Below are 16,485 nucleotides of genomic sequence, written 5' to 3'. Positions count from 1 at the left end.
CCACGGGCAGGGACACCTTCCACCAGACCAGGTTGCTCCAAGCCCCATCCAACCTGGCCTTGAACACTGCCAGGGAGGGGGCAGCCACAGCTGCTCTGGGCAACCTGGGCCAGGCTCTCACCACCCTCACAGCAAAGAATTTCTTCCTCAGATCTCATCTCAATCTCCCCTCTTGCAGTTTAAAACCGTTCCCCCTCGTCCTGTCACTCCATGCCCTTGTCAAAAGCCCCTCTCCAGCTTTCCTGTAGCCCCTTCAGGCACTGGAAGGTGCTAGAAGGTCTCCCCGGAGCCTTCTCTTCTCCAGGCTGAACAGCCCCAGCTCTCTCAGCCTGTCTCCAGAGCAGAGGGGCTCCAGCCCTCTCAGCATCTCCGTGGCCTCCTCTGGACTCCTTCCAACAGCTCCGTGTCCTTCTTGTGTTGGGGGCCCCAGAGCTGGGCACAGTACTCAAGAATTAACATGCAGGTGTTAACTTGTGATTTTAATATAAATCTCTGAAGGACGATCGTTGAGGAGGTTTCAGGTGAGGCTGGTAGTGAGAGACAGTTGTTGGCGCACTAGAAGGCTGTAGTCTTGAGCTAGATTTAACGTGCACCCTTGAAACGAACTGATGCACGAAGGAAGCTTGTGTGCGTACGTGTCTGCCTCTTTGAAGAACACTTCAAAAAGAATTTCAAGTTAGGAAAGTGTCCTTCACTCTTGTAGTTCTGAGCCTCGTAATTCTGAACGTTGTTGTTCATCTCTGCGCTGGCTGGTGGCTGCGGGTGGAACACAGAATCACAGAATCAATGAGGTTGGCAGAGCCCTCTGGGACCATCGAGTCCAACCATTGCCCTGACACCACCATGGCAACTAGACCAGGGCACTAAGTGCCATGGCCAGGCTTTTCTTAAACCCCTCCAGAGATGGTGACTCCACCACCTCCCTGGGCAGCCCCTTCCAATGGCTAATGACCCTTGCTGAGAAGAAATGCTTCCTAATGTCCAACCTGACCCTCCCCTGGCCAAGCTTGAGGCTGTGTCCTCTTGTCCTAGCGCTGGTTGCCTGGGAGAAGAGGCTGTGGCCAGGCAGCTGCGGCAGCCTGAGGATCCCCCGTTCCTGCAGATGAAGATGTGAAGGGATTCACAGCACGTGGCCTCTCCCAGATAAGAGGTCAGGCTGGATAACAATGGCCTTCTATTGTGCTGGGGGGATTAAGGCAGATAGCTGGGGGGATGTAAGCCAGAGCACTGGATTTGTCACCAAAATGAATATTCAGCTGAGTCGCCCGTATGGGTTAGTCAGTGTTGATTTGCATAAATCAAATATCCCTGCGACGCTGGGTCTTGTTTGTTCATGGTGTGTGACGGCGTTGGAAAGCACAATGCAGGCAGCTAGGCTGGGAGAATGGAGGTCACACTGAGAAGCTGCCATGTCACAGGGTTGTCATCTGCTTCGTTAAGGATAGATTAATTAGTAGGACATGATCTGGTGAGAGGGCTGCTGCCGATGTCCCGCGTTCTCCCTCAGCATTACCAGCTCTGGAATTTATCTGTGTTGATGTGGTGTTAGGGAAATTTAGCCTGTAAAGACAGTTTATAAAGATAGTGTAAAATCATACTGAAAACCTGAAGGTTTGGGAAGGAGCTGTGGGGGTGGCTTGGAGGGACTTGATCAGTCTCTTGAAGAGGAAAGACACTTTTTTTAAAGAATCTCTAGTTTAATCTGTTGTGTTAAAAGCTAAAGGTAAATTAATTGGATTTTGAGAAGCTGCTCTATTCCTAAAAACAAATCTATAACTCGTTGAGTGGTTTATTAAGATCCACACCATCACACTAGCAAATATTACTGGTTAGAAATCTATAGCTTATCTTTATGGAGACAGAGGTGTGGTCATAATTACTCTTCTTGATACCTGCTCTACAAAAATACCACTTTCAGGATACCTCATACCATGGGTCCCCAGCACGTGGGGATAGAGCTGTTCCCCCAGTGGTTTCTCTGCTTGCTACTACGAATGCTGCTAAGAACAACAGTTCTGTGTAGCTGTTGCCATCAAGGTGGTGTGGAGTGAGGCTGGTGACCTCCACCTAAAGGAGCAAACGTTTACCCAAGTGATAGTTCCTGAGGGTGCTAAAGTATGTGGTGAGTTGTTTAGTGAGTGGGTGACGAGTAGAGCACTTGGGGAAGGTCCTTTGGGAAAGGAGAGGCCTCTGGGTGACAGACTCAGTCGGAGGGTGGGAGGATTGACGCCGTGACTGGACGTGTGGGAAAGAGGAGTGGAAAAAAATGTAGCACTGATCACATCATCGTTTGTGGCTGGTGGCGTTAAAGTAATTAAATCCCTTGTTCCTGTTGCCATTGTCCTCTCATGCCTAGCTCGATCCAAACCAGGCTCTCAGACAGGACACTTCATAGATGTTTTCTCCTAGCTGTTGTGGGACTTTCTCAGACTGCTAGAATTAACTAAGTGTACGTTTCCGAAGGTTTCGTGTCAGGTGTGTGTTACTTTATTTAGATGCAGCTTCTGGTGCTCTGTAAGTGCTGAGTTGTCACGACTTGAAACCTTGCAGAGCCGGCAGAGTGAGTTCGTGTTGCTGCTCTAGTTTGCACGCTCTGCACTAGGAAAATCTTAGAGCAGAGAAGATGAAACACTGAAACACATGAAGTCATTGAATTTTTGTTTTACTACCACATAAATCCATAGTCTGCTTGTGTCTCGAGTACTTTGTTACACTCCTGGTCACTGAATGTCAAAAATCACAGAATCAGTCAGGTTGGAAGAACCCTCTGGGCTCATCGAGTCCAACCATTGCCCTGACACCACCATGGCAACTAGACCAGGGCACTAAGTGCCATGTCCAGGCTTTTCTTAAACCCCTCCAGAGATGGTGACTCCACCAAATGATGGAATTAAAGGTTTAGGAGGGGACAGCAAAGACAGCCCAGAGGTCATTTCAGCATCACCTGCTCTGTGATTCCTGATCCCCTCCGTGTTGGTCCTGGGGGGCTGCTGCTGCCTCTCCCTGTAGCCTTCTCCAGGTGGTGGCCATGGGAGTCCTGTGCTGCCTCGATTCATTTTCTGGAGCTCCTTTGCTCCCACTGCTGAGGCTCTGCTCGCCTGTCCTGGCGCTGGGCTGCTCTGTCTGAACACGTTGTGTAGGTGCTCCCTAGCCTGCAGTTAAATAGAGTCCTGAGTCATTGGAACTTTGCAGCCTGCAAGGAAACTCTCTCATACAAGCTTGTATCATGAACATGTAGGCTTTTTTTTTTTTGTAAGCATTTATTTTGGGTCTGACCACTGTGGTTGTAGCCTTTAGTTAAAAGGAGTGGGAATCTGCAACATGGTCTAACGTAACCGCTAAGTGTTGTCTGCCAGCTGGGTGCAGTTGGGTCCCTGTGTAATTTCTGACTTAGTTTGTTTTGCAGCAGTTTGTGGGGGGCTATCTTGGGCTAAAAGCAGCCATCAGATTGCCTGGCTCTCTCTCTCTCTCACTGGAGAATGTAGCTTGCTCCACGTGTCAGTCTTGAGCTGTTGTCTTCACATTTTTTATTGAAATAAAGATGATAAAATGGGCACGTAAGTAACTTGCCCTGGTTTTTGTAAGGAGAGGAACTGGTGCTGCGGTTGCAGTTGTAACTGTGCTAACCAGGACTTGTGTGTCCGTGTAGAGCTTTGCTTGTGGCCATGCAACACCTTCCTTTCACCCCACTCCTCCCCAGCTGCAGGTGGAGAACACAGCACGGGCCAGCACTGGGCTGAAACAGGTACCTGGCTCTGAAAGATGTCCTGGGCCCAAGACCTTTGTAGCCCATGTGGGCTGTATGAGCTGGTGGTGCATCCCGGGGTAGGGTAGGGTTGTGGTGGGTGATCCGTGACCGACTGCAGCTCTTTGGGGAGCTCCAAAGAGGTCGGTGGGGCTGGGACACTAAGGGGGCCTGGAGGACTTGTGTGGTTTTTGCAGAACTTGCATTCGGTCATCTTGGCTTTCACCTTTCACAGAATCACAGAATCAATGAGGTTGGCAGAGCCCTCTGGGCTCATCCAGTCCAACCGTTGCCCTGACACCACCATGGCAACTAGACCAGGGCACTAAGTGCCATGTCCAGGCTTTTCTTAAACACCTCCAGAGATGGTGACTCCACCACCTCCCTGGGCAGCCCCTGCCAATGGCTAATGACCCTTGCTGAGAAGAAATGCTTCCTAATGGCCAACCTGAACCTCCCCTGGCCAAGCTTGAGGCTGTGTCCTCTTGTCCTAGCGCTGGTTGCCTGGGAGAAGAGGCCGACTCCCACTGCACTACAACCTCCCTTCAGGTAGTTGTAGACTGCACTAAGGTCACCTCTGAGCCTCCTCTTCTCCAGGCTAAACACCCCCAGCTCCCTCAGCCGTTCCTCATAGGTCAGACCCTCTGGAGCTGTTTGGTTTAGGTGGAAGTCAGTGTTGGACAACACTATTTTTTTCTATTTCTTTGAAGAATTCATTGCCACACCTGAGTGTAGCAAAGATCCAGCCTCCCATCTATACGTACAAGTACTGATATACATACAAGTACACATACATGGGAGGCTGGATGTGTATCTGTGTTGTATGTGTGTGTGTACACGTACACAAAAGAATATCAGCAGATAAGCACGCCTGTGAAGCGAGCTTTCTCCTGAAAGAGGAAGACTAGCTGTCTTAGTTACTATCTTGTTTACTCCTGAGATTAAATGTATTTGAAAGCTGGAGAGCAGGGTGGATTCAGTTCTGTAAAACCGAGGGGTGTGGAGCTGCTGTGATAACTGTTTATACATCCTCCTACAAGAGTATGAGCAAAATTAGTATTGCCTGCTCAGTTTAGATGAAGGGCACCGTGTGTTTGCATCTTGTCAGACTCCAAAGCATCGGCAGGCTTCACGTTGATACCATCGCTTGGTTTTTGTTGCTGGTCACGCTGCCTTTCCCTCTTCCCACCCTGTTCCTCCCCAAGCAGCTGATCGTGCTAGACATGATCAGGGCTAAAGACAAGGAGGAGTTCACGTGCAATGTAATCCCTCAGTACTGATGAATAAATGTCTTGTTAGAGAAAGTAGTTATGACTTAAAGTATCAGTTCCTTACCTGGATCTACAATTTCTCAATACTGCTTAATAGAAGCCACGTAGTCCAGGTTTCCAGGTCTCCTCATTGTCTCAGTCTCTTTGATAATCTCATTCAGACTTGCTTTAGAGAGCAAGAGTTTGAGGCTCGGTCTAATGACTCCTTTTATTATTTTATTACAATTTTATCTGGAGAAAGAAGACGCCCCAGAGATCCATCTGTTAGAGAAGTGGCCTGAAGAGGAGGCTCCGAGGTGACCTTATTGCAGTCTACAACTACCTGAAGGGAGGTTGTAGTGAAGTGGGACTCGGCCTTTTCTCCCGGGCAACCAGTGATAGGACAAGAGGACACAGCCTCAAGCTTGGCCAGGGGAGGGTCAGGTTGGACATTAGGAAGCATTTCTTCTCAGCAAGGGTCATTAGGCATTGGAAGGGGCTGCCCAGGGAGGTGGTGGAGTCACCATCTCTGGAGGGGCTTAAGAAAAGACTGGACATGGCACTTAGTGCCCTGGTCTAGTTGCCATGGTGGTGTCAGGGCAATGGTTGGACTCGATGAGCCCAGAGGGCTCTTCCAACCTCATTGATTCTGTGATTCTGTGAAGTCCACGTGAGATCTAAGCTACAAGCAAGAGGGGAGGATAATGTGGGTTCCAGGTCCCTTTAGAGACCAGTTACTAGCGTTTTCTCTCTGTAGCTGAATGCCATGCTTTCTACCAAAGGCAGCAAATCAGTATTTCAGAAAGAGTTGCCATGACTGTAGAGGCTCATCCCAGCTAGCCTAAAGCCACCTCCTGTTCCTCACCGCGTCAGCTGAATTTTGCTCTCTCTGATAAAGCTTAAGCTTTCACTCAAGCTTTTGCCAAAGGATGAGTCTGTGTATGGCTCGAGTTTCTATTCCAGAAGAGTCTGAGTGGTGGTTAGTTTGCAGACTTAGGAAGTATTCCTAAATACTCTATCAAAAAGTTGTGAGTCTTAAAAGTGGCACTTTGTGATGGACACCTGTTCCTCTCGCAGACAAGTGGAAGGAGACGTGTTTGTGTGATCCATGTGTACTTGCACAGGTCTCTAGAGCTGGAACCACGTGGTGCCTAGGCACTAGGTGATCACCTGGCCTGTGGTTTGCTGTTGCTCCTCCGAAATAAACTCTCCTGTCTGAATCTTGTGCTTCGAACGCCTTCGCAGCATTGTCTCAGCAAAGTCCCAGACCCCAGTATTGGGTGCAACACCTGGAAAACCCAGCGTTGAGGTTTGTTCTGTGCTGAAGGTGTGAAGAAGGCAGAGAAACTTTAGAAATCTCACTCTATAAAGCCTCTGAAAAAGAGTGTTTGCGCTTAAAACGTTGGGTGGAGTTGGGAATGTTGTATGTGCATTCTGTGTAGGCATGAATACCTTGTAGAGTAAGTGTTTTGAAAGACCTCAGTAGTAGCTGAGATCACTAAGAGCTTAATTAAAACCAGAACTCTCATCTCTTGCCTGATAAGCTTGTGTTGGGCTTTCTTTGGAAGGAGAAAGTGTATTTACATCTGAAGTTTTCTTGCAAAATATTCGATCTTAACTACTTCATTGATAACAAATGTCAATGTCTACGTAGTCTTAGTAAAATAATATTCTGAACTATTAAAGCTTGTGTGCAGGACTTCAGAGTTTATACTTCTGGACTTGATAAGTTTGGAAAAGTTGTTACTGGGAGGGATTAGAGGAGTCACCTTTTTATTAGTGTTATTAATAGACATTAATAGACTTGATAAAGCAGTATCTGCATTAGGAGTTTGTTTCAGAAGTCATCTTCTGCGTTAAGGTGTTATGAAAGTCTTAAAATATTATAAATCTGTCTTCTCCAAGGGAGGCATCTCATAATCAGGTAGTTGTATAAGAAGACTAGACAAAGGTCTCTGCCTCAAAGTTAATTTTGTAGTTTTAAAAGCTTCCGGGTTTAGTTAGTGCTGTATCTTCCTGCTGTTGATTTTCTTTTATTGCATTTTTGCTTTTTAAATAAAAACATTTTAGGGCTGTTCACAGCTCGCAGTAGAGCTCAGTGAACATACCTGAAGGGTGCCGATTTTCTCTGTGCTTCTGTGATGGTGTTCCCATGCTAGCTGGGTATGTTATAGTTGTGTCCTTGGTAGGGATGTGCCGTAAACCACGAAGCTGTGTTCCCTCTGACTTTGTGAATCTGGAAGTTGTCACAGAATCACAGAATCAACCAGGTTGGCAGAGCCCTCTGGGCTCATCGAGTCCAACCATTGCCCTGACACCACCATGGCAACTAGACCAGGGCACTAAGTGCCATGTCCAGGCTTTTCTTAAACCCCTCCAGAGATGGTGACTCTACCACGTCCCTGGGCAGCCCCTTCCAATGGCTAATGACCCTTGCTGAGAAGAAATGCTTCCTCATGTCCAACCTGACCCTCCCCTGGCCAAGCTTGAGGCTGTGTCCTCTTGTCCTAGCGCTGGTTGCCTGGGAGAAGAGGCCGACTCCCACGTCGCTACAACCTCCCTTCAGGTAGTTGTAGACTGCACTAAGGTCACCTCTGAGCCTCCTCTTCTCCAGGCTGAACACCCCCAGCTCCCTCAGCCGTTCCTCGCAGGTCAGACCCTCCAGACCCTTCACCAGCTTGGTCGCCCTCCTCTGCACTCGCTCCAACGCCTCAATATGTTTCTTTCCTTTAGATCCTTTTGTGGCTATTAAAGCACTTGCAGGAGCTCCACCTTCAGTTGTTTGAAGTCTGTGAGTGTGGGGGATGTCCAGGTGCACCTTCAAACCCTTGGAGAAGCGCTGTAGCGCAGGCTGAGGACCTCTGCCTTCTTCAGGACTGCTGAGCGCCGGGAGGGTACAGGCGAAAGGGGCCATCCAGGTGGTTCCCGGCACTCACCAGAAAATACGGATGCGGCCTGTGTTCTGCTGTGATAATTGGGGTGTTGATAGCTGTAGTTTAAGTACACTCTTAAGAAAAACACTTTCCAGAGCCTGTAGCACAGAGGTGGGCAGCCTGAAGACACACGACTTCAGTAGGAATTTGTGCACATTTGCTTTTCATAGAACCACAGACTGGTTTGGGTTGGGAGGGACCTTAAAGCCCATCCAGTCCCACCCCCCTGCCACGGGCAGGGACACCTTCCACCAGCCCAGGTTGCTCCAAGCCCCATCCAACCTGGCCTTGAACACTGCCAGGGAGGGGGCAGCCACAGCTGCTCTGGGCAACCTGGGCCAGGCTCTCACCACCCTCACAGCAAAGAATTTCTTCCTCAGATCTCATCTCAATCTCCCCTCTTGCAGTTTAAAACCGTTCCCCCTCGTCCTGTCACTCCATGCCCTTGGAAAAAGCCCCTCTCCAGCTTTCCTGTAGCCCCTTCAGGCACTGGAAGGTGCTAGAAGGTGTCCCCGGAGCCTTCTCTTCTCCAGGCTGAACAGCCCCAACTCTCTCAGCCTGTCTTTCTTTATTGAGTTGAAAATACCTAGTGCTGTTAAAGTACACTTACAAAGCAATTACTAACAAATAAAATACAAAATGCACTTGCTTACACGCTGCTTACGGTCGGCAGCTGACGGTGTGACGCGCAGGTTGGCTGTCAGGCTCCCAGCGCCGCGGCGTTGCCCCTCTCTTGCCCTACATTCCCCTTCCTACCGCCCAGCGTCCCCACCGAGCTGAATGCTGGCTTTGTTTGCAAAGAATGCAAACAGAATCCGTGCTGTCCCAAAAGGGCTGGCTCATCATTCGTAGCTCTCAAACGGGCTGCAAAAGAGCTTTTTCCCCCCTCCCTTTTGTACCGGTGGCATTCTGTCTTTGTGCGAGAAGGGTTGGTTTGTGATTTAGCAACAGAAGAGGGATCTTTACACCTTCTCAAGCCCCTGCCAAGGTTTTGTAAAGTGACATACAAGTGTTTGGACGCAGTGATTATGGATTTCAAACACGCTGTTCTGCTGACGCAAGTCCTGGGTCTTCATTAATGTCTTTAGTCCGAGAGCAATGGAAACTCAAAACCACTGAGCAAACAGGTCTGTGTTCACCAAGACATCCAGATATTTAAACATACACAAGTAAACCCGGAATGCTTTGTTGGGAGTCGTTGACAATAACCTCTGCTGCTGTAGGGATGGAAGAGCCTGACTTCAGGGGCCTGATGCACAAGTCTGACCCTCCAGCTGGGCCAGATGTTGAGGTGTTGGAGCGAGTGCAGAGGAGGGCGACCAAGCTGGGGAAGGGTCTGGAGGGTCTGACCTCCGAGGAACGGCTGAGGGAGCTGGGGGTGTTTAGCCTGGAGAAGAGGAGGCTCAGAGGTGACCTTAGTGCAGTCTACAACTACCTGAAGGGAGGGTGTAGCACAGTGGGAGTCGGCCTCTTCTCCCAGGCAACCAGCGCTAGGACAAGAGGACACAGCCTCAAGCTTGGCCAGGGGAGGGTCAGGTTGGACATGAGGAAGCATTTCTTCTCAGCAAGGGTCATTAGCCATTGGCAGGGGCTGCCCAGGGAGGTGGTGGAGTCACCATCTCTGGAGGGGTTTAAGAAAAGCCTGGACATGGCCCTTAGTGCCCTGGTCTAGTTGCCATGGTGGTGTCAGGGCAATGGTTGGACTCGATGAGCCCAGAGGGCTCTTCCAGCCTGATTGATTCTGTGATCTTGTTTGCACATACCATGAGATCAGCTGATGGTACTTAAGCCTTGATACTCAAACCTAAAGAATCCACCAATAGCTTGTGTCTTTTTTTTAAAGCCCTGAGCTCAGTTTTTGGTCAGCCCTGGGCCCATATATTGCTATAAGCAACTGGCACAAGACTTGATGTTGGAAGGAAACCCAGAAGTGACCCAGGAACCTGGGATGATCTGCCTGGAAGGAGACTTCATCGTTAAACTGTGTGAGCTCTACTGGAGCGTAACAAACACTTCCAAGTTTTTATTTGAAAGTATGGGGTTACATTCAGTGTTTGATAGGCTGGCAGGATGCTTCCAGGTTTTTCTGTGAATTCCAGTTTGCCCTGTTGAAGTTGATTAATATCTTATTGACACTTAATGAGAGAGTAATTTCATGCTCATCTTTAATTCATTAGTTCTGTCATTATCCTCCTGTGATAGTTAATATGTCCATTCTGCATTTTTTATACCCGTTACCCTCTTAAACTCTTTCCTGAGCTTAATATTACTGGGAACTCCCCACACCTGTAATCTCTCCGCTCTGAAGCCTTTGTGTTCTGCTGGCAACGTGTTTGGAAAGGCCTAGAACTGAATGGGCATCAGGGCGATGCAGAGGTCTCGTTTTTCCAGTCTGTTAAAGCTGCTTTGAAAGTATTTGGAGGCAAATAGTCGTTGCTATTTATAGCAATCTTTTCTGTTATGAAGGCTGAACTGGTATTATATTGTAATTGGGATGGAAGCTGAGTGTAACGTGGCATTAGAGAATTATTTTATCCCCAGATACTGCAGTTAGATAAATCCCTCTCGGTGCAGCGAAGAGTTAATTTCCTTGGCTGAGTTAACAGCGTTATCTTAACGCATAAAAAGTGGCTGTCAAACATCCTGCTTCATCGGGGCAGAACCTAAAAGTAAGTGTCGCTGTATAAAATACTTTTATTTACGATCTTGTGGCAAAGGCTGTGTTTGTTTGATGGCGTTGCTGTGGAGCACATCACAGCAAACAACTCGTTAAATGCTACAAAATATGGGGATAGTGAAGTGTATTTGGGGCAGTTGTGTGTGTTGGCTGTTAATCATCCAGCGGGTTTATTTTTCAAACCACAGGCGTGATACTAGCTATATTGCTTCATAAATTTAACTTAACGTGGGTGATGAAGTGCTGCTTTGGCTAATTGGAAAAAAATGGAGCCCTGACCTGAAGCTGAGGTCTGAAGGTCCCAAGCTGACGTCCTAGAATTAGTGGACAACCTCGACCCTTAGTTTCTGTACTGCTTTAAATCCTTAATATCATTAATAATCCTTTATACCATCTTACTTGGTATAAAACGACCTTGTAGATTTAGGAGGGAAGTTTGTGATTGCAGCTGCTGCCTTTTAAAAAGTCTAAATATATTTTTTCCTGCTTTCCAAAAATCTGTTTATCAGCAGTGTTTCTCTGGTTTGAATTGAAAGTCAGAATTCTGGCATCTAATTACAGGCAGAGCATTTTGAGAAGATGGCTTGTAGTGTTTCTGCTCCTCTGGGTATAGCCTGTGCTAATCATACTTGGAGGCAGTTTTGGGAAGAGAAGGTTGAAATGAGACATGGTCCTCAAGCCTCTTCTGTGGAGGAGCTGGAGGGGGGGTCCTCATCCTGGCTGGTCTGGCAGGGCATCTGCCTCTGTCTGAGCCCATCTCTGCTGGGGAAGAGCTGGGGAAGGGTCATTGGAAGGGGAGGTGGTGGAGTCACCATCTCTGGAGGAGTTTAAGAAAAGCCTGGCCATGGCACTTAGTGCCCTGATCTAGTTGCCATGGTGGTGTGAGGGCAATGGTTGGACTCGATGATCCCAGAGGGCTCTTCCAACCTCATTGATTCTGTAATTCCTTTGTACACGTTGCACAAATGAGGTTTCACCAAGGTCTTACACAACGATGTTCGTATTTCCCTGCCTCGGGTGGAAGTTTCTCAGGAGGTGCCTGCAAGGCCGTATTTCCCCGTTCTCCGTTGGATTGTAGTTACCCCGTGACATTAGAGCGGTGATCTCTCAGCCTTCGGTCTGTTGTCTTTGTTGTGTGAAAACAGCTGCTGGTTCACAGGAGAAATTCTTAGCTAACAGGCAGGTATGTTGCGTTCTGTACCGCTGACACCCATCCCTTGTTTTTATTGTGTCTTCAGGTTCATCAGTTTGTTATTTTAATCATCCTTTGTACAGTGCCTCTCACTTTTGTAAGCAGTAGGCTTCAAACACGACAATTTAATACACCAGAATTACTAGTGAAAATATGAAGTACTGCTTTCAGTGTTGGTCTCAGATAAGGATCTGTCTTCAGTTTGATAGTTTCTTCTTTCCTAAGTCTTCTCAGGACCTCTCTCTCTCATCCCCTCTTCAGTCAGTCCTTGCAGATCCCGTAGTTAACTGACTTCCTCACAATACCATTTCAGCTTTGCTCAAATTCACACGTGAATTATTTTATTAGTTGGTATTGAAAGTAAAAACCTCACTGGTGCTCTGTCAAGATGGTTTCTGCGTAGTCTTGAGTTTTGAGGGTTGTGGTTATGCACTTCTGACAAGTCCTGACCTTGCTTTTGAACCACGTCGGAGGCTGGAGCAGGGATGGACCTGGACGAAGAGAATAAGTCTTGGAGGACTTTGGAGCACAAGTGTGATGAGGAGCAGCTGAGGGACCTGGGGGGGTTTAGTCTGGAGAAAAGGAGGCTGAGGGGAGACCTTCTCACTCTCTACAACTGCCTGAAAGGAGGGTGTAGCAAGGTGGGGTCGGTCTCTTCTCGCAGGTAACAAGCGATGGGATGAGAGGAACCGGCCTCAAGTTGTGCCAGGGGAGGTTTAGATTGGAGATCGGGACAATTTCTTCATGGAAAGGGTTGTCAAGCGCTGGCACAGGCTGCCCAGGGCAGTGGTGGAGTCCCCATCCCTGAGGGGATTTAAAAGCCGTGTAGATGTGGTGCTGAGGGACATGGGTTAGTGGTGGCCTTGGCAGTGCTGGGTTATGGTTGGACTCGATGATCTTAAAGATCCTTTCCAACCAAAACAATTCTGTGATCCTATGAAGAGATGTGGTGGTTGGGTGCCAGCTTATGCTGAGAACTTGCCTTTTATTGCTGGGTGAAAGCTTTGTGGTGCTTAAACCCTTCTGCTTACACTATAGTTTACAGAATCAACCAGGTTGGAAGAGACCTCAGGGATCACCGAGTCCAACCATTGCCCTGACACCACCATGGCAACTAGACCAGGGCACTAAGTGCCATGGCCAGGCTTTTCTTAAACCCCTTCAGAGATGGTGACTCCACCACCTCCCTGGGCAGCCCCTTCCAATGGCTAATGACCCTTTCTGAAAAGAAATTCTTCATAATGTCCAACCTGACCCTCCCCTGGCCAAGCTTGAGGCTGTGTCCTCTTGTCCTATCGCTGGTTGCCTGGGAGAAGAGGCCGACTCCCACTGTGCTACAACCTCCCTTCAGGTAGTTGTAGACTGCACTAAGGTCACCTCTGAGCCTCTTCTTCTTGAGGAGCCTCCTCTTCTTCTTCTATTGAAGCTTGAGGTTGACTCTCTGTAAACCATGGGTGTGTGTGTTTAACGCAGGAGACAATTTAGGGCTTCTGCTGCTTGTTGCCACGGTGTAAAAAGCAAGATGACTATTTTTAATAGACTGGAGCCTTGTCACGTGCTCTGGTGTAGGCTCTTGCACTGACCACTTTGAGTTACATCGAACAAGTGACAAGCATGAAGATTTCTGTAGTGAATGTTGTTCTTCCACGTAGAGATTAATGGAAGGGAGAATCTTGGGGAAAAGAGGCATTTTTTTTGGAGAGATTTCTGAAATGGTGGTATCACAAGGATTAGGCAGAAGAGTACAAAAAATAAATAAAAATGCACCTCAATATTTCACATAACCTTTCAGCAGATGCAAAATATTGTGGTTTAATCATTTTTAGGGGGAAAGAATCTTTTTAAAAAAGAAGCAGCAAGCTTGCTGTTTTGTTTAGGATGTTAAAATTTATACCCAAACTCCCAAATTTCTTCTTACTGGGAGTTCTCCAGAAAAATTGCCAAAAAATGATATTTTTGTTTTTTAAAAATTAAGTAAGAAACTTAAAAGCTTTTACAAGCCAGATCATCTTAACAGCGTTACCTGAGGGTGTTCATTGCCCTGTTACCTTGGCTGGCTCCTCTTGCATTCCAGCTCTCTTGGACATTGCTTTTTTGTAAATAAACACTAATTATTCATGTGTTTGTTTATTCTAGGGATAGACTTCAAGATTAAGACTGTTGAATTACAAGGGAAGAAGATCAAGCTACAGATATGGTGAGTAACCCGCCCAAGAAGCTGTGTGGTGGCATCCTGCCAGAGGGCTTCTTTCAGAGGCAGGGGTTTGTGAGAAGAGTTTACTCTTCCTGAGATTACATTCAGGTATTGATTTTGTAACCGTGTTTTGTATTTTCAGTAGTGGTAAAGCTCCACGTGTATTTCCCTGAACATGGTTTAAGAAATGTGGAATAGTGTGTTGTGTTTGTAACCACTATTACTGACTTACTCCCTCGGACAGGCTGTTGGCAGGTCTGTTTGGGAGGACAGGATCCTCGCAGCCTGTGATTTAGTGGGAAGTGTTTTAAACTGGAATTTTTAAATTAGGAGCTGCTTGAACCTGTGATTGTAACTTGACTAGTAGCCTTGCTTTGTCTCGACAAGAAAGTGCAGCCCACGTCTGCACTTATGGTTTTCCGTAGTAAACTGTGGAGGGTTTCTCAGCTGGCTGAAGACATGACTGCTCTGTAGGAAGGTCTAACATGAGGCAAAACTTAAACTCTTTCCTTTTAGCTTGCTACGCATTTGCAGTCTACAACTACCTGAAGGGAGGTTGTAGCGCAGTGGGAGTCGGCCTCTTCTCCCAGGCAACCAGCGCTAGGACAAGAGGACACAGCCTCAAGCTTGGCCAGGGGAGGGTCAGGTTGGACATTAGGAAGCATTTCTTCTCAGCAAGGGTCATTAGCCATTGGAAGGGGCTGCCCAGGGAGGTGGTGGAGTCACCATCTCTGGAGGGGCTTAAGAAAAGCCTGGCCATGGCACTTAGTGCCCTGGTCTAGTTGCCATGGTGGTGTCAGGGCAATGGTTGGACTTGATGATCCCAGAGGGCTCTTCCAACCTGGTTGGTTGATTCTGCATGGCTAACTAGAGATTTTTCTTCTGATAGCCCTGCAACAAGACAGGTCAGGAAAGCTAGTGGCTTCTCCTAGCCTCTGTTTTTGTTTAGACTCCCTCCTCAGCCACATACGTGTGTTGCTGGTGCATTCTCCAGCTTTACTGAGAGTTCAGAACTTGAGTCTGTTTAGAACTTGAATTTGTCCGTTTTGTCCCACACTAATAAAAAGCTTCTGTGGCTTGATGAAGTTGATGTTTGTAGATATGGATGGATGGGTTCCAGTTAGAAGGGGGTACTGGTCTTCCCTTGTCTGGGCAGTCATTCCAATGCCATAGGACCAGCTGGATGGTTGCCTTCCCAATGAACGTATAGAATCATAGTATAGAATCATAGAATCACAGACTGGTTTGGGTTGGAAGGGACCTTAAAGCCCATCCAGCTCCAACCCCCTGCCACGGGCAGGGACACCTTCCACCAGCCCAGGTTGCTCCCAGCCCCATCCAACCTGCCCTTGAACACTGCCAGGGAGGGGGCAGCCACAGCTGCTCTGGGCAACCTGGGCCAGGCTCTCACCACCCTCACAGCAAAGAATTTCTTCCTCAGATCTCATCTCAATCTCCCCTCTTGCAGTTTAAAACCGTTCCCCCTCGTCCTGTCACTCCATGCCCTTGTCAAAAGCCCCTCTCCCGCTTTCCTGTAGCCCCTTCAGGCACTGGAAGGTGCTAGAAGGTCTCCCCGGAGCCTTCTCTTCTCCAGGCTGAACAGCCCCAGCTCTCTCAGCCTGTCTCCAGAGCAGAGGGGCTCCAGCCCTCGGAGCATCTCCGTGGCCTCCTCTGGACTCGCTCCAACAGCTCCGTGTCCTTCTTCTGTTGGGCCCCAGAGCTGAACACAGCACTGCAGGGGGGTCTTGTTTTGTGCCCTGCGAAGGAAAGAGTTGTTGAAGTTGATTTTGTTGTATGAACTGTGTAGCTGGTCGATAAGGAAGCACTTGGATGATGAAGTAACACGCTGGGATGCTTCAGCGAGGAGCCACGAATGGTGACCGTCTTCGTTAGGGCAGTGTTTTACACGGAGGTGTCTGGGGAAGGATGGGTGCAGATCAGCTGGGGACCGAGAGTGGAGGGTGGAAAGGAAGGGATGGGGAGTGTTAGCTGAAGAGGCATTCAGGTGTGACGTGGCTTCATTGGAAAGCAGAAAATGAAGCTCCTGTGGCATGTGCTTCTGATGGGGGGAAAAAAAATCCAGGCTTTGTCCTTTCCAGCTTTTCCTGTACAAGGAGTTTTGCCCAGCAGTGGTTTGGTGGCCAGAACGGCAGTGTCTTTTGGTGAGGATATTTTGTGCAATGCCTCTATATTTAACCATGGCTTCCTGTATTTAAACTCGCCCTGCACTTGAGGAGTTGTGTAACATATTTCCAGAATTACACTTCGCTCCCCCTGCAGCGGTTTAGTGAGCAAGGGGTGCGTTCAGTGGAACCTCAGGCTGTTCTTGCAGCTTTTCTTGCAGGCAGAGTGTGGGTTGTGCTTTTATAACTGAAGTGAACGGACAGGAGCGAGTGTAGGTGAATCAACGAAACGTGTCTTGTGAGTTGTAGGTGGCACCTCCACTGGGACACAGCTCCATGCTTGATTAACCTGATCAGAAGATAACGAGAGA

General features: G+C 48.1%; 2 protein-coding genes across 3 annotated transcripts in view; one reads left to right on the top strand and one right to left on the bottom strand.

The window, feature by feature from the left end:
- The window catches only part of DTNB (dystrobrevin beta), a 648,286-nt gene that overhangs the window by 389,767 nt on the left and 242,034 nt on the right, over positions 1-16,485 (bottom strand). The gene's annotated exons all lie outside the window — the stretch shown is intronic.
- The window catches only part of RAB10 (RAB10, member RAS oncogene family), a 47,556-nt gene that overhangs the window by 15,443 nt on the left and 15,628 nt on the right, over positions 1-16,485 (top strand). For both annotated transcript variants that reach the window (XM_068416687.1, XM_068416679.1), the window contains exon 2: positions 13,934-13,994. In XM_068416687.1, the coding sequence (XP_068272788.1) occupies positions 13,934-13,994 (61 nt within the window). The remainder of the gene's footprint in view (positions 1-13,933; positions 13,995-16,485) is intronic.

Source organism: Nyctibius grandis, chromosome 1 (genome assembly GCF_013368605.1).
Source record: "Nyctibius grandis isolate bNycGra1 chromosome 1, bNycGra1.pri, whole genome shotgun sequence".
NCBI classification, from domain to species: Eukaryota; Metazoa; Chordata; class Aves; order Nyctibiiformes; family Nyctibiidae; genus Nyctibius; species Nyctibius grandis.
This window is presented reverse-complemented; position numbering and strand designations above follow the sequence as displayed.